Source organism: Colias croceus, chromosome 14, assembly GCF_905220415.1.
Source record: "Colias croceus chromosome 14, ilColCroc2.1".
NCBI lineage: Eukaryota > Metazoa > Arthropoda > Insecta > Lepidoptera > Pieridae > Colias > Colias croceus.
The window spans coordinates 1,231,632-1,257,866 of record NC_059550.1 but is presented as its reverse complement, the minus strand read 5'-3'; the positions used below and the strand labels follow the sequence as shown (position 1 = coordinate 1,257,866).

The 26,235-nt window shown below is 34.2% G+C and overlaps 2 protein-coding genes across 2 annotated transcripts in view; both read right to left on the bottom strand.

Annotated features, from left to right (window-relative positions):
- LOC123697539 overlaps positions 1-15,547 on the bottom strand; it is a 45,158-nt gene extending 29,611 nt beyond the window's left edge. The window contains exon 1 of the mRNA XM_045644084.1: positions 14,822-15,547. Within this exon, the coding sequence (XP_045500040.1) occupies positions 14,822-15,547 (726 nt within the window). The remainder of the gene's footprint in view (positions 1-14,821) is intronic.
- The window catches only part of LOC123697258 (acyl-CoA:lysophosphatidylglycerol acyltransferase 1-like), a 111,244-nt gene extending 86,747 nt beyond the window's left edge, over positions 1-24,497 (bottom strand). Inside the window, exon 1 of the mRNA XM_045643712.1 lies at positions 24,459-24,497. The gene's annotated coding sequence lies outside the window, so the exon portion shown is untranslated. The remainder of the gene's footprint in view (positions 1-24,458) is intronic.
- Positions 24,498-26,235: the final 1,738 nt, after the last annotated feature.

The window sequence follows — 26,235 nt, the reverse complement described above, 5'->3', positions numbered from 1 at the left end:
TGTCTGTGTCTGTGTCTGTGTCGGTGTCGGTGACGGTGTCGGTGTTGGTGTCTGTGTCTGTGTCAGTGTCTGTGTCTGTGTCAGTGTCAGTGTCGGTGTCTGTGTCGGTGTCTGTGTCTGTGTCGGTGTCGGTGTCTGTGTCGGTGTCGGTGTCGGTGTCTGTGTCGGTGTCGGTGTCTGTGTCGGTGTCTGTGTCGGTGTCTGTGTCTGTGTCTCTGTCGGTGTCTATGTCGGTGTCTGTGTCGGTGTCTGTGTCTGTGTCTGTGTCAGCGTCTGTGTCAGCGTCTGTGTCAGCGTCTGTGTCTGTGTCTGTGTCTGTGTCTGTGTCGGTGTCGGTGTCGGTGACGGTGTCGGTGTTGGTGTCTTTGTCTGTGTCGGTGTCGGTGTCGGTGTCGGTGTCGGTGTCTGAGTCTGTGTCTGTGTCGGTGTCGGTGTCTGTGTCTGTGACTGAGTCTGTGTCTGTGTCTGTGTCAGCGTCTGTGTCTGTGTCTGTGTCTGTGTCGGTGTCTGAGTCTGAGTCTGTTTCTGTGTCAGGGTCTGTGTCTGTGTCTGTGTCTGTGTCTGTGTCGGTGTCGGTGTCGGTGTCGGTGTCTGTGTCTGAGTCTGTGTCTGTGTAAGCGTCTGTGTCTGTGTCGGTTTCTGTGTCTGTGTCTGAGTCTGTGTCTGTGTCTGTGTTGGTGTCTGTGTCTGTGTCAGTGTCTGTGTCTGAGTCTGTGTCTGTGTCTGTGTCTGTGTCTGTGTCTGTGTTGGGGTCTGTGTCTGTGTCGGTGTCGGTGTCTGTGTCGGTGTCTGTGTCTGTGTCTGTGTCTGTGTCGGTGTCTATGTCGGTGTCTGTGTCTGTGTCGGTGTCTGTGTCTGTGTCTGTGTCTGTGTCTGTGCCTGTGTATGTGTCTGAGTCTGTGTCTGAGTCTGTGTCTGATTCTGTGTCTGTGTCTGTGTCTGTTTCTGTGTCTGTGTCTGTGTCTGTGTCAGTGTCTGTGTCTGTGTCGGTGTGTGTGTCTGTGTCGGTTTCGGTGTCTGTATCTGTGTCTGTGTCTGTGTCTGTGTCTGTTTCTGTGTCTGTGTCTGTGTCTGTGTCTGTGTCTGTGTCTGTTTCTGTGTCTGTGTCTGTTTCTGTCTGTGTCTTTGTCTGTGTCTGTGTCGGTGTCGGTGTCTGTGTCTGTGTCTGTGTCTGTGTCAGTGTATGTGTCTGTGTCTGTGTCTGTGTCTGTGTCTGTGTCTGTGTCTGTGTTTGTGTCGGTGTCGGTGTCTGTGTCTGTGTCTGTGTCTATGTCGGTGTCTGTGTCGGTGTCTGTGTCTGTGTCGGTGTCTGTGTCGGTGGTCGGTCAGCCACATATTTTGACTAAGGTGTAGAGTGTGTGAAGTTAGGCCTTGTAGAGTTAGGGCGTGTAGTGTTTAGAAGCTTGGCTCTACATTAGATCTGATAACTTTTTGACAGTGCGAGTCATATGGGCTCGGGTTGGCAACATTTTACATGAAAATGTTTTTGGTGGGATTTCATTTCTTTTTGTAAGTTGTTTGTAACAAAAAAATTTTATATTTTTTTCTTCTTTTTTTGGGGTGTATTTCTTGCACATCAGAGACGCCTTTTTTTATAGCCCACTCTCTTATTTTTTCTTATTCTTAATTTTTTTTTTATTTTTAGCTACTGTGTGGACGTAAGAGGCAGGAGACGTTCGCAACACTTCTATTCATATTTATATGATCTGATCTGAAGTATATGTCTCGATATATGTCGATTAAATTTTTAAATATTTTTTTTAACAAGGAGTACCTATACATATATATATCTAGGGGAACACAAACACAAACTCTACACCTTAGTCAAAATATGTGGCTTGGCCATTTCGCTACATTCACATCGGCGTAAGGTGAAAAATTAATTCACTGTGCATTACTTTTGTGTTATACAATAGTTCTTGTAGTAACGAACGGCCAAGCCACATATTTTGACTAAGGTGTAGAGTTTGTGAAGTTAGGCCTTGTAGAGTTAGGGCGTGTAATGTTAGAAGCTTCGCTCTACATGAGATCTGATAACTTTTTGACAGTGCGAGTCATATGGGCTCGTCTTGGCAACATTTTACATGAAAATGTTTTTGGTGGGATTTCATTTCTTTTTGTAAGTTGTTTGTAACAAAATTTTATAAGTATGTCGATTAAAGTTTTAATTTTTTTTTTAACAAGGAGTACCTATACATATATATATCTAGGGGAACCAAGTTTTAGATTATTAGATTAGACCTCTAGCGTCATCAAAATTTAATTTAAAATTATAGGTCTCATACAAACTCCCATCCCCTAGTTTAAGGGGTTGGGGGATGAAAGTTACAAGTTTTATAATTTTTTTGTTGTTTGTGTGCTAATACTAGCTAACATACAAAATTTCAGCTTTCTAGGACATTAGGAAATACCTTAAGAATTTTGATGATCATCAGTGAGTCAGTGACGAAATTAGCGTTTTTTAGATATAAATAAAATCTGAAGTATAGAAGCTAATGTAATTAAAACTTAATATGTTCAATAAGTCCGCTATTGACAATATATCCCGAAAATTTTGTTGATCTAGCATAATCCAAACCCAAGTTATGAGGGTTCAAAAAAACGTCGAAGCGCTTCGAGAAAAGGTAGGTAGTGCCCGTGCTTGTTCGCTTGGCTCGTCTTGGCGGGGGCACTACCGTGCCCCCAGATATTATAATATTTCCTCTGACTTCAGCGTTGTTCTTTTTCTGTCAGCGACATTCATTAGCGAAAAAACTCCTAAATCGTACGTCAAATGTTAAATACAATATTGAAAATATGAATTTTCACGTATTTTCGTATTATGACGGGATTAATTCATAACTTTATTAACGACGACGCCTCTACCGTTATAAATATACTAACATTCAAGAAAATATAGCCCGTACATAACTCAGTTAAATCTAATAAAACTACATTTACTTTATTCCACCGTACAATAACGTAATGATCTATTCATTGTGCTTATTCACCAAATAACCTTACACATGTGAAGTACCCTCAAACCGAACTAATCACTTTCGCAACTTAGGAAATTTCCAAAACCCAATACACTTTTCAAAGAGACTGCCTTCTCTGTACGGTCCCTAAGATTTACTATTAGATAGTGACCACACATATAGCGATAAGCGAAAGCGGGAGCGTTTTAATCGAATAACTACGGCATTCTATGCGCTACGGAGCGGCTACGATGTCGCTACAGCTGTCAAACATCATGTTTATGCGCTTCGCTGATTGTTTTCAGTTTTCACAGCGTAGCTTCGTAGTTCACACTGTATTGAATTGTTCGCTACAGCTTCCGCTCTTTTTATGAACGCACCCTTACAAGAGGGTCGATGATAATGGAATTTCAATCAGCTACAGGGTATTGACAGTGTTAAGACGCGCGCCGCTTTGTGGACGAATGGCCGCCCGTGGCTTGGAGTATCTGCTAAATGGATTTGCCGTGGACGTGTCACCGGCCATGTTATATTCAAAGGTTATTTTGAAAACTATTATGTGACCGACGTGCGAATTAAATTCGGGCGAGGTTTTTAAGCGCGCCATAAAACGTAAGCGTCGGAGGCTGTTTGGTTGGAGGTGGGTTTTTATTACACTTTTGGATTACCGGACTTCCTGAATACCGAGCTTTAATAGAGTCCCTCACTTTGCGGGGCGTACTTTTTTTTTACAATCAATTAGGTTAAGCTGCTGCTTTTGATGATCAAAAATACAATACAATATTAAGAAGGAACACATATTGAAACATAAAATACTCTTATTGTTTAAAAAAAACTAAGAATATGATCTATTTGGCGGACTATAATTGAGACCCTAATTAAAATCAAATTATTTAATTAATATGAGTCAGGCAAAATATAAAATACCTTTATTTGTATGCAAAAAGGATTCCCAAGAAAATCGTCGTTGTCGAATATGACGTATAGAGGTCATTTACATTCCTATTTTTAATTGAATCGTATAGTAACAGTTTGTCAACGTCCGTGCAATCCCACTATATACCTTTAGCTTCATAATCTATCCCATACTTCAATCCGAACCGATCAATCCCATCAAATCTGCAAAGAGTAATCTCAAATCTCAAATGGAAATAAGCTGAGGTTCATGATTAAGTGAGCTTTGGAAAATTGTTCATTAGCCGAATTTCGTTCTGCTCAGCAAGTGCACCGTTCACACAATGTCGTAACGACTTCATTAGATATCGTGTCGTCGACGTGTGAGAAGATTTTGTTATAGGTTGTTGAACTCAGTGGTCGAATCGTTAATTCTTCTTTAAGTTCTGAAAATGTAGGTACTTAAAAAAATTTAATGATGAACTTGGTAAATCCTAATGTTAAAGATATATAATGAAAGAAAAAATGATCCTATTTTATAACATCCTAAATGTGCAGGAATAGATTTATTGGTTAACATTACTTCAGAACGGCATAATGAAATTTAATTAAATTTATTTTCCAAAAATTCCGTAGAAAATAATTATAATTTACCGAATTGTAGGTATTACTTTTCCGTGTATGTCTTATCGACCACTTCCAAAATATTATATAAATCTATTAGCATACACTTTATCTACAACAAAACCAACTACAATTATGTATAGATAGTAGATACATATAGTCAATTCAAACAGCATAAAAAGATACTCAATAATTCTAGAACAATCTCCAACCGTAGAAATTGCGTACCGAAATGCAAATTCTCTGATTCTCGTCTGATTAATGCCTTGATGTGGCTCGGTTGATTTTCATGAAACCCGGAAATCCACATAAGTATCTCTCGTGTTATAATAAGTCCTTGTAAAACAAATGTAAATTCGCACAAAGGTTTGTTACAATCACTTTCATATGTGGGATAAAATACAATTATTATTTTGCTGTTTTTAGAATTGTGGGTGGACCAATTTGGAAGTTTATGAGGAAAATAGAATGTGACTTTTAGAACCAAATCTGGAGTATTGTTTCTAACATTAATTCTAAATTAAATTATTATGGAACATTTTCTATTATTATAATTATATAAGAAATTACAAACAAGTAATATAATTTTGATTCATGAATTAAGACTTTGATAATTAATTCATTAATAGGTACAGAAACGATTTTTTTTTATATTTTCGTCTGTCTATAAATAGCCTATTACTATTTTAAAATAGAAGAATTAGCAAAATATTAAACCAAATACGATTTTAAATAACTAAGAAGATTGGCCAACAGACTAGTCCTATATTATATTAGTCTCTATTCGAGGGATATCAATATAAACAAAAAGGTAACCTATAATATTATAAACTATCGCTGCAGTTGCATTACCTGCAATAATTTAACCAAACACAAGCTCCAAATAACACGGAAGACTAGAACAATCAGCAAAGCACTAAATACGGTGCAATAAAGTGGCCTGTCGCACTGCCCTGACCTCTTGCGACCTAGGTTACTTAGCACTGATGTTCGACTAACATAAAATTATTTCTTAACAACGCATGCTTGTTGGTGTAAACTTTCACAGAACTAGATTATGTGGTGGTTTTGGTATCTATTATTTACCTATTATATCTGGTTGTATTCCTCAATATCTATACACGCGGCAGCGTGTCAAGCCGAGTTCAAGCGAAGAGAACTGGCGAGCAGCAGCCGTGTGTATATTTACACGAACCATTTCGAGCCACTTTTCACCCCCTTATAACTCAAAAACTATTTAAGTTATATAAACCAAATTTGGTACATATCAAGAGGACCTCAAGATAAACAAGAACCTTAAATTTCATAAATACAGATTAAACAGTTGCGTAGATATTAATATCCAAAAATCGCAATTTTTAAGACTGACTGACTTATAGACATATACAAAACCTAACCCACTTCCAGATGACCTAGAAAGTTCAAATTTTGTAATCAACTAGGTAATAGTGAGTATACAAAGGAAAAAATCAGAAAATACTGAATTTATCTGTATTTAATTTTTTTTTCAATGACATTAATTTTGTTTGTATGGAAAAATGGAAAAGTTTACAAAAATAGAAAATATTATATTCACCTTACTAGTCTTAAAAAATAGATCAAAACTAGTCAGTGGCCGAAAAAAATTTTGAAATCCATCAATAAATGACTGAGATATAGATTATTGAAGTTTACATATTTTAGCGCGAAACATCTGTAGATTCGATGCGCCTCTGACATCACACTCACTCGCGCTAGTATCGCTAGGGCGGATTACTTCGATAGCATGATTTCTTTATTCAAAACTGTTAATAAACGTAAAATAAAAGAAAATTGTAATAAAAATATTGCTCATACAGGTAACAATAATAAATAATTTTACATATTCACATTTATTTATTCTTCATTTATGAGTGTTTAGTTTAGTTTTAATTTCAGTGTAATGGAAGAAGGCTTCGTCGAAGGTCGGAATGATTTTATTTGCGTAATATTAATATAAGTGAAACATCTTTAGGCGCGTTTAGAGTAAAATTTCAAAATCGCGTCATGGCAATACCGTAACGTCATGGAGTAAGGCGACGATTCTTCTACAACGATCTTTGCATCTTTGTAATAGTGTGTGTACAAATTCACGCTGGATGTTTAGAAAATCATGTAATCTTTTAAACAGAAAACGAGTTTAAAAAATTGCAGATAATACAAGAAAATAAAGAAAATAATACAAAGAAACCGCAAGAAAAAATATATAAAAAAAATCGTGTATAAAAAGTATTATATTCATAAAGTAAATCAAATTTGCAGAGTAATTTTCTGTACAAAAAGTAATGATATGCCACCAAAAACATAAATGTAAAAATTGGAGCCGAGTTCAATCGTTGACTTAATTTGCCAAAAAAGAAATGAGATCTAATTAATGTGTGCCAAGTTCTGCAGACAGTCCAGAAATTTATTTACAAAGATGTATTAAGTTCTTAGGTTGACTGAAAACTCAATTGTTTTATTTTCCCCTAGAGAACAATGTTTATTCCAAAATATACCTTTTTTAATTTGAATAATATAATTATTTTCACAAAGCAAACAACTAATGACCTATTGAACCCCATAATTTGATGAGGCTAGTTTTACATACTGTTTATATTTTGTGAGGTTCTAAAAACTAGCCTCATCAAATTATGGGGTTCAATAGGTCATTAGTTGTTTTCTTTGTGAAAATAATTATATTATTCAAATTAAAAAAGGTATATTTTGGAATAAACATTGTTCTCTAAGGGAAAATAAAACAATTGAGTTTTCAGTCAACCTAAGAACTTAATACATCTTTGTAAATAAATTTCTGGACTGTCTGCAGAACTTGGCACACATTAATTAGATCTCATTTCTTTTTTGGCAAATTAAGTCAACGATTGAACTCGGCTCCAATTTTTACATTTATGTTTTTGGTGGCATACTAGGTATACTAGTATCATTATATTATTCGTCATAAGCTAGTCCTAAAATTTTGGATGCTAAACTTAAGTTAATTGTTGATAACATAACTCAAAAAAGTTACCTCACAAAATTCCACCCTAGTATCGAAATGTTGAAAGAAGTCTTCCTGGGGGAAATTAGTAGATAGCATAATATAATATATAAGTTGGTTGCCTGGAATAAATCACTTATAAGTGATAAGGCCGCCATCTGTGCTGTGTCTTCTTTTAGTATAAGTTTTCTTTTCTTTTTGTAATGTTTGTTGGCAGTAAGTACAGTAAAGAATTTAAATAAATAAATAAATAAATATCTTCTCTTCGTGAACAAACCCCTTTTTTGCATCATCTTCCGAATAAATTTCACTTTGACACATCGACCAATAAACACCTTAACACTATCCGCACCACTGGACCGTCCAGAAAATTCTCTACACAGCAACTGATAAATTAATAATTCCTTGCCCACCACACGTGTCCCCGATCCTCGCATTAAAGACAAAACTTTCCTGATTACAAAGATAATGGATTCAATTAGACTGACAAATTAAATTTTCACCAGGGGACCTTTAACCTGTCCGTTACGACACCACATTAAGGGTTTTGGGACGAACGTAAAAAGATGCTCGTGCAAACCGCTTATTCTTTGAGTGTCTGAATTATTTATATGGAACGAATTAAGATTGGATATTTTTTCTGTTTCAAGGAAAGAAAGATATATGACATTGTTATTAGTGCACGAATATAATAATGTGAATTGTTGTGACTCAGCATAAAGCAGTGTTTTGGCCTTGCTAACTGACTTGATGAACTTGCTAAATTAGTATTGATAATTTTAATTAATTTAAATAAAATAGGGAAAACTTAACCACTTCAATAAAATGCTACGATATTAGGTATTCTGTGCCATAGCTCCAAATTGGATAAGGAAATCATGACGATGAAACTTCTGCTACGTAAACAGGCGAGTTTGACGATTTTTAAAGCTTGTTGGTAACATGGCAGAAATAGTAAAGGTTATATAAATAAACATAAACTGCAATCTGCCCGCGGCTTTGCTCGCTAATAAGCTACCTTCCAAAGCCCCTTAAACTAAAACTAACCGAAAGTAGCTATTCCACAATTTAACGAATAAATCATTCGATATAATTCAGATCACTTACAAAATAGTACCATTCACGATAGCACGGTCCGTTTCTATTTGTAGAGAAGCGTATTTTATCGAAATATTTTATTCAGCGTCGAATGTGTTAATAATTTATCGATTTTCGACCTTATTGTTGGTATATATAGGTATATTTATTGCACGCAACATGCGAATGTCGTAATATTTCTGTAAACGAGGGTTTACAGTGTCGGCATATTTTAATATTTATCAGACGGTTTCTTAGAACAGGGAAAAAGGCTTTCCCTTTGAACTTAATATAATTCGTAATAATAATCCAGTTGTATGGGAATTTGTAATAATGTGACTCCATTAGAAGTTAGAACACAATTAATTCTCTAAGATAGATAAATTAATAATTTAGTTAGTCAATTGATGTTCCAATTTTTTTAATAGTAAGTACAATTTTTGCCTCTTTAAACTGACCTATTATATGAAATAAGATACACAAGACTTATTGCTTTATAAAGGTGTGAACACGCCCAAAAAAAAAAATTAATTCCTAACAACCAACACCATCACCGACAAATCCAGTACAAAACGCATAATCTCCGAATGATTTCTCATTACCACTATACACTCCTCACTTCGCTGGCAGCGCGCCAGCATCGCAACTTGTGAAAATTTCAAACGAAGCCTTACTTGCTTGTAAAACTTTTTTATTTTTCTTCCAATTCGCTCCCGACCCGTTTCCACGTCTCGATGTTAGTAAATAATACATATTTTCTCACAAATGTTCGCTGCAAATAGGTCAGCTTCGGCTTCTTAATATCGCTCTAAATATACCATTTTGCGTTCTATTTACATGTATTTTTGTGCTATTTTCCTATGGCTGGAATACCACTGGAACTATCAATAGCAATTCATTGATTATTTCTAGTATTAACTAAAAGGAACTAGAGTAGAACTTCTCCTAAAGGCTATTCATACCTTCTGTCGTGTTTCTTTTAAATTACCTCTAGTTTTCTTTGGATCTTATAAAATATATTTATTATTTACAAATGGAATAAGCGTATTTACTTTTCAGATATTTTATTCAGCTTTTATCCAAGGAACGCTAGTATAAATCTGACATTTTTATGTAACGATAGAAACTTACTCTGTATAACATTAATAACGCTCTCATAACTAAAATGGAAGGCCCTAACCAGATGATCTTAAATTCCAAGGCTGACCAAGAAATAAGTTACGTTCTGGTTTTTGCAGAATGACCATTTGAACAATTATTGTCTTTTGAAATTAAATTAGAAACTCTATCCTCGTGCCCATCTCTTGTTAATTGTAACAAATTGATACTCTTCTTATTATCTTATTAACTACATTTAACAGACTCAAGTTTTCGGAATCACTTTTTCCAAGTCACACGCACTCACACATGCAAGAAGACACCTCCACACATACAAACATTATCAGAATCACCTTTTCCAAGTCACACGCACACACAATTACAAGAAGACACATCCACACAAATAATACCAAATAATACCTCAAACAATATAACAAATGCTGTATCATCGTTCAAACCTCAGTTCCAATTTAGCAGATCCAAGTTGCATTATCTCCTTTCTTTACATTACAAGGGTTTCGCACTGTGACCAAGAGCGAGCGGGAGCGGGAGCGGGGAACTTTAATAAAAGCTTATTTAATGGAAACTATGTCATTTTTCATCATAATATAATAGTTACTTTAAACAGGAAAAACGCAATTATACCTATCGTACGAAGTAATATTTTTCAAGTATGTGATGATGATACTTGCTTATTGCATCAAGTTATAGAAGATAAAATAAACTAACAATAATTCATACACATTATAACTTCATAGGTATATTTATTTCCAATTTTTTTTACGCTATTATATTACGCTTTGAAATAACTAACATTTTCTATTAAAGAACACAACAGAAAATTTTAGACACCTAAAAAAGCAGAACCATTTTGTCTGTATTGATACACAAAACTCAATAAGAATTTACTTATTCGCACTTTTAACTATTTGTTCACCAATATCCTTACAACCTAATAAGAATCATTCCGCTCCGCTCGCCACCATACACCATCGTTCACCATCCTGGCGCATTGCCAACCATTTCAAGCTCAACCATTGTTCCACTTTACAGTCCAAATTTCATATTGGGTCACGGTTGGCGACTCGACAGTCTACTTTAGGCAATGATTAGGTCAGCTTTTATTGATGTAATCCTTATCATTTATATTAGGATCGTAGGGTCTAGTGATTTATAGATTTTATATGATATAAGATAATGGCCGGTTCACAGATTCTGAATATTTTGTGAAGATTATAAAAAATTACGATAATAGGAAAAAATATGTCGAATTTGCGACGAGGAATCAGTAAAAACCTGTTCTCTATTCTCATTAAATAAATAAAATAAATAAAAATTCTTTATAGACAATAGTTTTACATTTTGAAATACTGTGAAGTCTCTGACTCCCAAACTAGGTAAAAACCTGTATGTCAGGAGCCAGCGCCCTCTTCCAAAGAATATTCAAGAAATGCCAATAAGAACAATAAGAAATAAAAATGTTTAACAAACAAAAAAAAAAAAAAAATTAAAGTAGAAATTGTTTTTTCCGGCATGCATATGTGTGTTTAGTGTTGCCTTGGCCTTGAATGTGTGTGTGTGTGTGTGTGTGTGTGTGTGTGTGTGTGTGTGTGTGTGTGTGTGTGTGTGTGTGTGTGTGTGTGTGTGTGTGTGTGTGTGTGTGTGTGTGTGTGTGTGTGTAATAGTGGGTACTATATACTCAAGTTATAAGATTTTCCGTTTCTTCGTAATCTAGAGTCCAAAGCCAGTTTTTTATTTTTACTTCTACATCACGCAGAGTACATGGATAAATATCAAGCAATTTATTAATTTTATTATATAGATGTACAGAAAGAAAACTGTGCTGTCTTTTCAATAAAGCAGTTCGACACCTCACAGGATCAATTACATTTGTGCATGTCCGTTTATTACGAAACTTATTGGGGTCATAAGGAGTCGTAACATGTTGTTTTATAATAGCATGATAAATATAAAGTTTCCTTACGGACAGTATTTGGCATATCTCATATAATTTTGTTGTTGGAAACCTATAAGGCTTAAACAACATTGTTTTGAGTAGAGACCGTTGTGCTCTTTCAAGTTGAAGCATAGTGCTTTTAAATGTTCCGCCCCATACCCCAATACAATAGCCAATGACAGATTGAACTAAAGCAAAATAAACAGTTCGTAGAATATCACTATCTGCCACATGTCTCAGGTTTCTAAAGACCCATGTAAGTGTTCTAACTCTAGATGATATCATATTAATATGTGGCTGCCATGTTAACTTCGCATCTAAGAGAATACCTAGATATTTTAAAGATGTAACTTGATTCAAATGTGCACATGAACATGTTTTATTTGTAGGCGAGTTACAAGTATGGATCTTTACTGTTAGATTAGGCTCTTTAATACGGGAAGTAGTAAATTTAATAAACGAAGTCTTAGATGTATTTAAGGTTAATACATTTTGTTTAAGCCACAGACTAGATTTATGAAGACCGATTTCAGCATTTATCCTAACTTCGTCCCAAGTATCTCCATGGAACAACAACGCAGTGTCGTCCGCATAGGAGATGATTTTACCCTTATTTGTTTTAATTGGCATAAATCATTTAAATATACTAAGAATAAGCTGGGGCCGAGTATGCTGCCTTGCGGAACCCCATATGTAACCGCGATGTCGGAACTGATTGAGTTACCAATCTTAACTTTTTGTAAACGCCCAGTAAGAAAACTTTTGAAAATATTCAATTCATTACCCCTTACACCATATCTCTCCAGCTTGTCTACAAGGGTGGGCACTGAAACAGTGTCAAAAGCCTTCGCTAGATCGATAAAAATACCGATGCACTTTTGTTTTTTATCTATATTATTACTTACAAATTCTACCAAAGATCTAACAGCCCCATCCGTACTTTTTCCAGCCCTAAAGCCAAATTGGTTTTCTGATAGGATATTATTCCTTTCTAAAAATTTCATAAGCTGATTATTCAGGACTTTTTCTAATAGTTTCGATAGTGCTGGCAAAACAGAAATCGGTCTATAATTAGTGACACTATCTCGCGCCCCACCCTTGTAAACTGGGGTAATAACCGCTCGTTTATAAACGCTGGGAAAAATACCCTGTTCAAAACATAAAGTTATGATCTTGGTAAGATGGGGGATTAAAATATGTCTAGCCATTTTAATAAATCTATTCGAAATACCGTCCCAGCCAACAGCAGAATCATTCTTAAGATTCATTATTAATGATTCTATTTCTTGTTCATTGGGAGGGAGCAATACAAGAGAGTTTTTGACACTAGGTATATTATTTGTATGAGATTTATGATTATTTAATGGCCCAGGATGGTTGTTGTTAGTTTGAGATATATTTTGAGCTAAAAGTTTCCCCACGTTCGCAAAAAACGAGTTTACCGCTTCAGTGGCATCAAGGGGATCTATGTGAGTTTTTAATAATTCAACTGCATTATCATTTTTTTTGTTACTACCGTTAATTAATTTAATAGCGCGCCACGATTCCTTAATATTATTAGCTTTTTGTAAAATTGATTTTTCATAAGCTCTCTTTAGTTTCCTTAGTAGTTGATTGCAAAAATTTCTGTAACGAGTGTATGTTATTTTTAAAATATCGTCGTCAGGATTTTTTCTAGACTTTTTATGTAATTTATCACGGTTGCGTATGCATCTTAATAATCCAGGTGTAATCCATGGTTTTATTATTCTTTTACGACTAGATACAATTGAACACGCGGTATTTAATTTTATTATATCGGATAATTTATCTGTAAATTTAGAAGCAACTTCTTCAGCATCAGCTGAAGATGATATGAAAGAAAAATCGATTGATTCTAATTGTTTTATGGCGGTGTTAAAGTCAGTTTTAATTTTAAAATTTTGATTTTTGTTATTATGTTTTTGATTATAAGATAGACTGAGGAGGACAGAATCATGATCGGTTACTGACGATTCAATAACTGTGATTATAGCTAATCGGCTAGTTTTGACCATAACATGGTCTAAACAATTGTTAAGCCTAGTTGGTAAAATGTGTCCTGGTAGGAGCCCTAGTTCAGCCATGAAGTTTAAGTAACACGAGCTATTTCTGTCATTGTTATCAGTTTTAATATCAATGTTAACGTCACCAATTATAAATATATTTTTCAAATTTTCTGTTCGTAATAAATTATCAATAGTATTTATGAAACTATCAATGGAATAGAAAGATGGGGATCGATATGTGGCTAGAATTTTTATATCAGGTTCAACAGTAATTAATAAAAAATTTCCACCTATTGGTTCTGGTTCCGTAATAGTATAGCAATTAATATTTTCCGAAATGTAGACAACAATACCGTCGTTCTGGTTAAGACATTTTTTCGAAAAGTAGCAAGAGTAAGAATCTAGTGTTGGCGGAAGTTTATTTTTATTTAACCAACATTCCGTAAGAATAATGATGTCTGGGTTAAATGTCAGTCGTGCCAGATGGCTAGTAAAGTCATCAAAATTCTTGTAGATGCTGCGAATATTTTGAGTGATAACAGTAAGTGCATTGCTCGTATTCTTAATTATATCTATACATTTTTCTGGGATACACCTAAATGATTTAGCTACTGTGACATTATCGATATCATGTGTAACGCTATTTAAGGTAGCCATTGGAAATAATGTTTTTATAATACGTCCAGGAAGAATTTAGGTCATCATTATTAAATCTATAAATTATATAATATATAATTATAGCTATTGTATACTCAATGATGGCTCTTACAATATTATGAACATGAGTATTATAGTAATGATTTTTATGATAGTTAAAAGAATTAAAGTGTGTGTGTAGAGAGTTGTGTAGTATAGTGTAACATAAATACAAGGCAAACTTCATCGTAATGCATAATTTTAGACTTATATGATAAAAATCTAAGTTATAAATGACAATTGTTAAGTTTACTTTACATAAAAAGAAGACAAATAGTCACATGGAGCTATTAGATTTTAGCTTTTGAAGGTCTTCTTCTGTAGTTATTCGTATATGGGGATCATCAGCGTGTTTCCGGACATAAACCACACCATGTGATGTCCAACAAAAATTGTAACCATAATTTTTGTATTGCGTTCTAGCCAGGTAATACAATCTCTGTGTTTTGTAGGTAAGTCTTTCAGAGACATATACTGGTTGTTTATTTTTTACAAGATGGAAGTGTGTTGTGTTGAGCTTTTCAGACTTATCTTTGCCTTTGTTAAAGGACTTGATCCCCTTGATAACCTTATCCTTCATCACGGCAGACTGAAAGTTTACAACTACTGTACTAGACTTATCTTTAGTCCTAACTCTATGTATATCCTTCAAATTAGCTTGGTTAATATCCACATTTATCGCTTGCCCCAAGTAAGTAACCATGTTACAAAGATCCTCTTTAGTCTCTCTATCCGCTCTTGGGATGTTACGAATTTCTATTTCCGTCGACTTCGCTGAGCGCTCCAAACTTTCAATCTTTTCTTCAAGTTGTTGGATTAGCTTCTTATCACGCACTCTTTCTGACTCTAGGGACGATATACGGCTCAAAAACTCGTCATATTGGTTCGACATCATCTCAACGCTCTTTTTGAGTTCGATGTTTTGTTCAATAATGTTATTTATCTTAAACATAAGATCTTCGAATTGACTCTCCTGCTTATTAGAGAAAGAGACAAATATATCTCTTGTTAACTCAGAGGAAACGGTAGTATCATCTCCCTCAAACTTCCTTTTCTTTCGCTCAGCGGTGATAGGAATCAGGGACAGATCAGGTGCCGATGCACAGTGAGTCAATGATGATTCATGCGAAGAAAAGGTAGCCTGCGTAACGGTGGTGGCGCTGGTAGTTATCGCAGATTGCGGAGTTGGAGAAACGGGCGGAGAGTGGTTAACAGGCATGATTTGTCACAATAATAATTATTCTTTTATTTATTTTTTTCTGATTATATCCCAAAAAGTACCAAAACAGATGACGAAATTCAAATGCCAAATACTAGGCGAACAGGAGCACCGAAGAGGTTGATACAAAGTGGCGCGCACTTTAAATGTAAATTTTAAATTGTGTTTTTTTATATTTTATCTATAGGTGCGTTGTCTTTGGTTCATAAGGATTGGTACCAGGCAAACATAAACACAAACAGGTTGCACAGTATAGAATTGTTTTCATTATTCATCTTCGAGTCATCATCTGAAATAGATCCAGATCACTTTAAACATAAACAAACCTACAAACATTTAATTAAGCTATCAAATTGCGCGTTTCTCAAATGTATAGTATAAAAATATAAATTACACCCAATAAATTGCGATTTCTCAGCCCCCTGGTTGTAAATTCCGCCTTTAATTATCAGAAAATCAGGTGGAAAGTGAATACCCCCCTCCCTTCCACTAACCTGCGTATCGTGATAACGTCCGGGTGTTTATATAAACAAACATACATACTACTAGATGCGATATAAATAATATTAAAATGTCCGTATACCTACAGCGTTCGTGTGTCCCATGCTAAATTTACGATGAGATTTACGAGTTGTAAACTATACACAATCATATTATTATGCAAAATCACAGCGAGATTTACAAGCAATTAAGTTTTTAACTATAAAACTAGCCCCTCGCCATTTACTCCACCTGGGTTGTTTAGGTACAGAAATAATAAAAATATAGCTTAATAATAGCTTATTCATTCATATTATTTTTTTCGATACTATAGATAGTATACAAAATAAAAGTTAATTTTAAATGTCACTTCCATCACATCTATATATCCATGTATTATGAAAGCTACAGCAATTGAAGCGAAATGTTAATTTTCACGAAAACCGACGTATTTATCTGAAGAAATTCAATAATCATCATAAGGAATTAACATACTGTATACAAATATTATTTTATATCAATAATACAAACAATATTTTGGATCCATTAAACATAAGTAATTATACGATCTATAATTAATCTATATGTAATCTATACTAATATTATAAAGCTGAAGAGTTTGTTTGTTTGTTTGAACGCGCTAATCTCGGGAACTATTGGTCCGATTTGAAAAATTATTACGGTGTTAGACAGCCCATTTATCGAGGAAGGCTATAGGCTATATATCATCACGCTAAGACCAACAGGAGCGGAGCACTGCTGGTAAAACCGCGGAGCACAGCTAGTTTTCTATGTAGCAAAACCTCATAATCATCATTTATTGTTTTATAAAGTTTAATGTAAAAAAATATAATCTAAATGCAAACATTTCTCCATACAAAACAAGCATACTTAATAAACATCCAAAATACAGGGTGTTTTTAAAAATCCCAAATGAACCGGGTCCTTTCATTAGCTCGGACAGGAATCGTTTGCGCCAGCTGTTGCGAATGTAAATGAAACGTTTGAGTAATCGGAAGATCCACACTAATGTAATGCAAATTATCCTTTATATTTATACTAGCTTACCGCCCGCGGCTTCGCCCGCTTTGTCTAAAACCTAATAATTTATATACTAAAACCTTCCTCTTGAATCACTCTATCTATTAAAAAAACACATCAAAATCCGTTGCGTAGTTTTAAAGATTCAAGTATACAAAGGGACATAGGGACAGAGAAAACGACTTTGTTTTATACTAAATATGTAGAGATATCTACGTTACGTTACATTAATAACAAACAAACAAACAAAAATACTTTATTGTGCACCACAGAGAAAAGTACAAGTAAGGACACAATACATCTTTATATATAAAAATGAATCGCAAAATGTGTTGGTAAGCGCATAACTCGAGAACGGCTGAACCGATTTCGATAATTCTTTTTTTATTATATTTCTTGAAGTACGAGGATGGATCTTATGTAGAGAAAACGTAAACATGTACCACGGGCGAAGCCGGGGCGGAGCGCTAGTTGTTAATAAAAGAGCACAACAGGCGGTCTTATCGCTCAGACAGCGATCTCTTCCAGACAACCTGGTAGACAAGGAGACGCAGTGCAAAAGTACCTAATAAAAAAATAAACGTTGATTTTTATCCGACTTTAAAAATTTGTAAAAAAAGAGAGTTCTCAATTTGATTGTACGTCCGCGTCGTCGTGAATGTATTTTACATACAGTTTTTAGTACAGGTAAGTCAAATAAAACCCTTCAAAACTGTTCAACACACTATTTGTACCAAAAGTTAGTTCTTCATTTGGATTATTTATTTATTTATTTATCCTTTATTGCTCTTAGATAACTTAAATATGAACTTAATCTAATGATAAATTAAAACAAATGGCGGTCTTATCGCTAAATAGCGATTTCTTCCAGACAACCGGAGTACGGAAGGAAATTAGTTAGAGGAGAGGAATAGGGCAGAGCATAAATATAATATGTAAGAATATAATATTAAGATAAATATAAGAATATAGTATATGAATATAATATATATTCATGTACATTTTTAAATAGCTTTTGAAATAATTTTTGGGACTTAATGCAGGAGCACCCTGTATTATTATCATCTTTAGCAACACAGAAAACCATGACTACAAATGATATATTTAGCAAACGTAATAAATATTTAATGAACATTTTATTTCAATTACACTTGTATCAATCGACGAGCGACCAGCGGCTCACAATATAATCACAAACATAACAACACATACAGGCATAAATCATCTCTATTCCCAGGAACTACCGATTAATATCCCATGTACACATTTATATGGCAATGTCCGCGCAACGTTGTATTTCTTCGGGACTTGTAAAGCGATTGAACTTTATTAGTTTTGTCCATAAAAGGGGCAGGCCCGTAAACCTGCATCGAACGACTGTACCGGAACATACAATGTTTTTAATAGTATGTGTGTGGTACAAGTGGTGAGATGTAGCGGAATTACAATTCCATTAAAAAAATCATGGAAGTAAAAACTTTTTGGTATAGGAAGATCATATGGGATCATGTCATCGTCATTGTATTGTTATGGAATTTTAAAACAATAATTCTAGGTTATGTTCTGCACTTTTTTTCGACAATTCCTATACTGCTTCCTTTTTTTCAAATAAATCTAATTTCTGTAAACAAACATACTGATCCTATCACTTGAACAATCTATCTCTATTGTTATACCTACATATTTTCCTTACCTTCAACATAGTAGTATTGCTCTCAATTATTTACGCTTAATTATATAAATGCTTGATGTATTATATAAATTTCATTGCGTACCTACTGTATCGGAATAATAGACGACGGAGAGAAGTTTTTTAAATCAACATATTCTACATACACACATTGATTCTACAATCTATAGGTTTGTGCAAGCAGATAACCAACTTACACATTCTAATAAGGTAGATTTATTCTGCTCTAACCAAAGCTCATACCTTAAACCCTATCCTCTACCTAATATGCAGTTATCCCCACACACCGACAAGTGAAACTAGACTCAATTACTTCGCAACAGAATCCAATTTTGTGCACAACAAAACAGGAGAACTCGTCACTTCCGCTAAAGTTTTGTTTTGTTAATAAATCATCAATTTTTCTTATCGTTACGCCACATCCCAGGTCAATAACTTATTGCAATTATACGTGTGCTAGTTTTAATGAACTTCTATTTTGTACTTTAGCACCTTGAGATAGGTGTGAGAATGGCTTGTGACACATTGATGGCACTTGGAATGTAATTACGCCTACACTACTGGTTTTTGTCTTGTAATATTAACATTATTTACTTCACTATGAATGGTATATCTGAAGTGATCTTAATATCTAAACAAATGTACTTTCACATTTATTCTATTAAGTAGGGCACTAAGAGCTCATCCCATCTTTCTTCTGGAAAAATATGAATATAGTATACATATATTTTACTCCTTAGATATGTATAATATGTCTGTTATCTGATATGTATAATATGAAATTATCGGATAAGTACGTACTTAGCTAATGTGCCGAAAAATAATCATCATATTTAAAATAGAACCTGCACCAATTAAAAATCAAATCTTAAACACGTACAAGCCAAGCCAATAAATCATCAAAACCAACCACACTAAATACCTATAAACCGTGCCAATAAAGAATCGAAACTAACCCGAACAGAATCCTCTACGCATTTGTCATTCCGGGCACCAAAGTAATCCCGCAAAAAGATTAGGGAGGGCCAACGCAACGGTTTAAATTCTCGTTAATAATTAAGTGACAAAATGTAAATCTTAATACCTTTGAAACCCGTTTTCGCCACGCTTTGTACAGGATGGAAAATACCGAAAAATCCGCTATAGGATCCCTTTGGTTTTTCGGTAAAGCGAATTGGAATATTTATAAGAATATTACTTACTAGCTTACCGCTTTACTTACTTATAAATTATATACTAAAACCTTCCTCCTGAATCACTCTATCTATTAAAAAAAACTGCATCAATATCCGTTGCGGAGTTTTAAAGATGTGTCATATACATACATGTGCATACAAAGGGACATAGGGACAGAGAAAGCGACTTTGTTTTATACTATGTAGTGAAGAATGTATTAGACGTTTTTGTCATAGAATGTTGTAAATACTTGATCAATAGTTTTTCATACATATTATAATACTTGAGTCAATAATGAGTTATCAAGTCATTATATCCATGGGCGTAGCTAGCCATGGGCTCAAGGTGGGGCAACAATAAAAAATAATATGTAACTAGCAACTGTATGTACCAAGTATGTACCCAAAGTTATACCCAGGTCTTCAAATTCGCATTTGCGAAGGAATTTGCGATGGCATTGGCGAAGGCATTTGCGAAGGCATTCGCGATGGCATTCACGAAGGCATTTGCGAATGCCATCGCGAATGCCTTCGCAAATGCCTTCGCAAATGCCTTCGCAAATGCCTTCGCGAATGCCTTCGCGAATGCCATCGCGAATGCCTTCGCAAAATATGCCTTCGCGAATGCCTTCGCAAATGCCTTCGCGAATGCCTTCGCCAATGCCTTCGCAAATGCCTTCGCGAATGCCTTCGCCAATGCATTCGCAAATGCCTTCGCGAATGCCTTCGCAAATGCATTTTTTCTAGTGTAGGCACTAGAAAAAAAAAGTGTAAAGTAAAAAGTATCAGTGAGTTGTAGAACGTGTAACACAACAAAAGTGAAATTGGATAAGTTAGTGGGGTAACTAATTGGGGTGCTATACTCATTTTTCTTACAGTTCATGTAACATAGAAACCTCAGCTTTTTTCTTTTTTCGTGTGTAATTTTTTAATTCGAATTATTCTTATTCACCACGAAATAGATCCAAAAATCTTCAGCCGTTTGGTCGCTGGGCGTATGACACTTGTTAGTTATTAGTGTTAGTGTGAGACAATTTAGAGGTAAATAAAGGTCGCATTTTCTGTGTCGCCTGTCGACTTTCGAGAATCGAGTGTGAAATTTCTTACGGATATTAAGCTTAGTAGTTAGTAGGTACTTCAATTTTTAGATTTGGTTAGGTATCTACCTACCTTCCAGGTCAAAGCTAGAGTGGGGCAAGCGCCCCACCCTGCCCCACCGTGGCTACGCCCATGATTATATCTGTGCGTCTATTTGTCTGGCAAATTCACATGAATATCGCTTCATAAATTAAGAGACTTATGCCCGTTTTCACCAACAACCCGTAAAATTTAAGTGTCACCTAAGTCAATTTAGGGGATACCTAACGTAAAATTTGCTTTCACCAACAGATAAGTGTCACCTAAATCGTTAGGTTCGGTAGTGATTTGAAGGGTCCCTTAAACTAAGGAACCCTTACTTAGGAGACTGTTTAGGGGTTATTGGTGAAATCGGGCATTATAATCGCGAAAAACCATTACAAATTGCGAGCAAAGCCGCAGGTAGATCTAGTTATATCCAAGCGTGAATTCCCAAGCAATAGACCACCTTTATTACATAACATCCCGACAGCCCAGGAACATTTATGCCAATAACGCACACTATATATTGTATATTTTACGATGGGAATGCTCGCACGCATTCTATTTCGCCGCGAGCGTTCTTTCTAACAGACAAATAAAATGTATTTGATGACGTTAATGTGCTATTTTAAAACGCATGTCTTGTCTTTACGAACATTATTATTTCACAGATATTAATTTAAGAAAATTTTAAGATTTAAAACCATGCAGCTACTACTTGTAATAAATATCTACCAAATTTTAATAAAAATTTACTTGTTTAAATGGATTCACTGATAGGATATTATCAAATAGGCATCGGCTACGATGAAATATCATTCTATCAGTGAATCCATTTAAATAAGTTATCTTTTTATTAAAACATGTTTATGTTTTCAATATATTTTCTAAACAAATACCAGAGCTATACAATCATTTTGTTTAGTATATAGAAATATGTATACTAAATAATAACTATTTAGTTTAAACCTTTTTGTTAATAAAGAACGAACTAACGTCCTTTATTAAAAATTATTTGTAGGTAAACCGTTAGATAGGTAACGAGTGCCCAATAAAAATGCCGAATCATTTTAAAAGATTGATACAGAAAAATTGTTCTTTATAAAACTAAAGCACATTTATTTTTTAGTTCGTTCAGTAACGACTTCATATTATTTAATATTTAAAACAAATTGAACGAAAATCTTTTCCTAATGACACTTAATTAATAAAATAGGTAAAAAACTCACTTCAGAAACTAAAGAAGTAGGTAGTTTTTATTTAACGATATTTCTAAAACCGATTTCCAAAAGGTAATTTCAATCGTAAGTGGTTGGACTTTTTTTTTGAAGATTTTTTATTTATTTTATTTTCGAAAGCCTACCTAGTACCTACCAAAAATACATTGATGAAAGTGAAGAAATTTTAATTTTCATGTATATTTACGATATTATATATTACTAGCAGCTTTTCGTCCGCGGCATCGCCCGTTTTGTCTAAAACCTCCTTCCTCTTGAATCACTATCAATTAGAAAAAAAAAACTCCATCACATGCGAAAGGAGAATGCCCATGAAAGTATGGATCACAGTATAGTGTTGCATCAATGCCAGAGTGGTTTTGGAGGGTTCTTCGATATTCAAAAGATTTTTACCAATTGATTTTTTTGTGATAAAAACAGGGGTTTTCAAGATATTGAGAAAAATGTGAATCAACCTCAAAACTTAAATAAACCTGATTTAGTTAGGTTTATGTGTGATTTAGGTAGTATTTTATCGTCTGAAGGTTATTTTTCGTTTAACATATTTAATCTATACGCAGAGCTTATGCTTTCAGACAAAGTCTATCTGTTCATCGGCTGGTGTAGGTAGGCACCAAAAATCTTTCGGGACGGATTTCAAGAAAACCTAAATATATTATATTTAAAAAATGCCAATAGAGTTTTTATTCGGTTTACATATTGTTGTTGTCGTTTGATTCATTTTTTCACTACATATTCGAAGAAAGAAACAAATAAGAAATAACTGGTTACCTACCAAGCTATGTCATAATATTTTTATATATATATTTGTATTATTTAATTCACTATATATGTTAAAACAACCTACTTACAGTGTATAAACAATACCTTACAGAGTGATTTTATGTTAATTGATTTTTTTGTAATTCAATGAAAACAATAATCGATATAAATACATTTAGCTATTTACCATAGTAAATGTCATAATAGTTACCGCTTGGTTACCGTAGTAACCGGTAATGGATACTAAATCTATGGTAACGGATGTAAACAATTACATGTCATATTAGATTTTACAAAACATTCCCTGATCAAAATATATTTTCCGATAGTAAGAAGGCCTCTAAATTGCCGAGATTTTTTTTAATAGTATTTTTATCTTGATGCATGAGAAAAACCTGTAAGTACCAAAAATGTAAACGGTAATGGACACTAAATCTATAATAACGGATCTAAACAATTACATGTCTTATTAGATTTTACAAAACATTCCCTGTTCAAAATATATTTTCCGATGGTCAGAAGGCCTCTAAATTGAAGAAATTTTTTTAATAGTATTGTTGTCTTGATGCATGAGAAAAACCAGTACCAAAAATGGGCATTCTCCTTTTAAAGATGTAGGTAAGCGTACGTTGAATGTTTGTGTCTACACAGACGGCGGAAACGTTGACGGCGGTGACTTTGTTATATACTACGTAGAGATTCGATAGATCTCATTAAAAATCCGACCAAACATTATCACGAAAGTTAATTAACATCTTCCAATACCTCATTACCGTAACACAGACATTACCTCGTTAAGTTTAAACGCATCATGTTATTGAAAGCAATCTCATTTAATGCAGCCCGATGATAATTGAATAATGCCTACAACATGGCTTCCGCGATGACATATTGAACATTGAAAATTAATTTCGGCTTGATTATGTTTGTTTGGTCGTATAAAACGGAATGGCATTATTTTAGTTGATGTACCTACTTAAGTATTCATGAATATTCATGGAATGGGATGATAAAATAATAGGTGTTTTAATTACATATTCCATTACTATACATACATTGATGTATTTATCTATCTATACTTTAACGTATTAGGCTCGGTCTAAAAGATTTATTGAATTTAAAAATAAACGATAACACAAAATTTACAAAAAACTGTTTCTTAGCTTATAGTTCAAACACACGCTTATTTACGGTTTTAGTATTAGTTAAGCGTCTTTTTTCGTGCCTATAGACCAAGTCAACTACCTTCTAATAACATACACATTACATGACAATTATCCTGCTGTAGCCAGAAGCACTGCTGTAACCTGTAGCTCTTCAATTCTTCACTCCCATTATATTCACACTATTCATTCAAAACTACTAAACAATAATTCTCAACAAAATAATCTGCATCTACAACTCACCGCCTGTATAAAGAAGTCCTTATGCAGCACGCTCACAATACCAAAGTTGGTGAACTTGAACACGCGGTCCATGATCCACATGAGGTTGGAGAGGACCCCGGACCTTGGGTTCCAGGCCGTCATCAGCATGGGCACGTCTGCTGTGCTCTGGTGGTTGGCCAGTACGAGGGTCCGCCTATCCGTGCATACTGCTGGCTCGTCCCCGCTTTCTATAACTGGAAAAAAAATAGGCAATTAATGCTTGTTTCTATAGATCTTTGCGAATAGAAGTTACATTTGAATAAGGTAGTTTTTTAACTGTTATAGATGTTAGTGTTTATGTAGTATGGATGAATACCTACTTTTGAATGAAATTTGGTTTCCGGTAGATTCAATAAAGTAATTTAAATTGAATTTCGATGTTTCATAGTTTTGTAAAAATGAATAAATACTAGACATTCAATGAAATTTACATTCAGGTGCTTTAGATGAAGTAGTTAAAACTTAATGTTTATGTTTCGTAGGTCTGTACAAATGTTAGTTGTTATTAAATAAAAAATAGTCTTATTGGTGTGAACAAGTTCGGTATTTTAGGCTCAAACTCATATAAACATATAAATAATAGTTTAAATGCGTTATGAAATATAAAATAGATCTTTTACAGTCCATATACCTACGTACGTAAAATTTTATATCTTTCCAAAGTGCACACTACACTTTTATTATGACCAGCGTATAAATATTATTATACACTCCGTATAATCCGAATAGCATTGTTCCTTAACACAATTGTATATCTAAACAAACATTCTCCCCTTTCATTTATCACTATCATATAAGTTTTCCTTCCTATTGTAACCGGCGGAACGGTAAATATTAAGCTCTCGTACCGTTTTCAATATTTCCTAAAGGTACCCTTATCAAAATCCATCTCAATGTTATATGTCACGTTCGGTAAACAGAGCCGTAAGCGCTCTCTGCAAATAAATATTTCACCACAATACCTACTTGGTGGTGGAAAAATGGAACTGCCCTTTATTTATGAATTTTACGCAAGTTCCCGAGTGTTATATATGTATAATGTACATGCTCCTTTAAGTCTGTATATGTGGTATATATATGCTCCTTTAAGTTGAGACGCTTGAAGCAATTTCGCTACATTATAGAGGTAAAAGCTAGACGAAATTTTTGTCGTGTCTTTTTTATGTATGTTAATTATTATGATTCTCATGTAAGGCTTTACGCATTCTTGTAACTATTTATTTTAGCATAAATAATAAATATAGTTTAAAAATACACGCTTAAACTCATGAAATTATTGTTTTCTGGCTTGCTTTGATAAGTTCAAAGCAAGTTCAAAGTAACAAAATCAAAAGTAAGCCTTCAATGATATTCGTTCCAAATTTCATAGAATTGGTTATGTGCCCTATAAACTGGTAGATTTTCGTATATTAAAATTAAAACATACAAAATAATATGTTACATCAAATTATATTTCAATATAGAACATTCTAGTTCTATAAAATTCGTTCTAACTTCCCGTATTTATTACAAGCCGATGCTCCTGGGTGCAGTCTTGTAATCGTTTTAGTTCCTTGTATCGAAACGACTATGCGTTGCGGTTTCAATGAATATAATATTATAGTGCAGTTACTTGATTGGCTTGTTTTGTTTTATGTAAACATGTATGTGCATTTACGATGACCAATTGGTATTCGCGAAAGGGCTTGTTGGGCATTTTAAGGACGATAATGCGAAGGAGTTGATTTTAAGGACGATAATTATTACATATATTGTT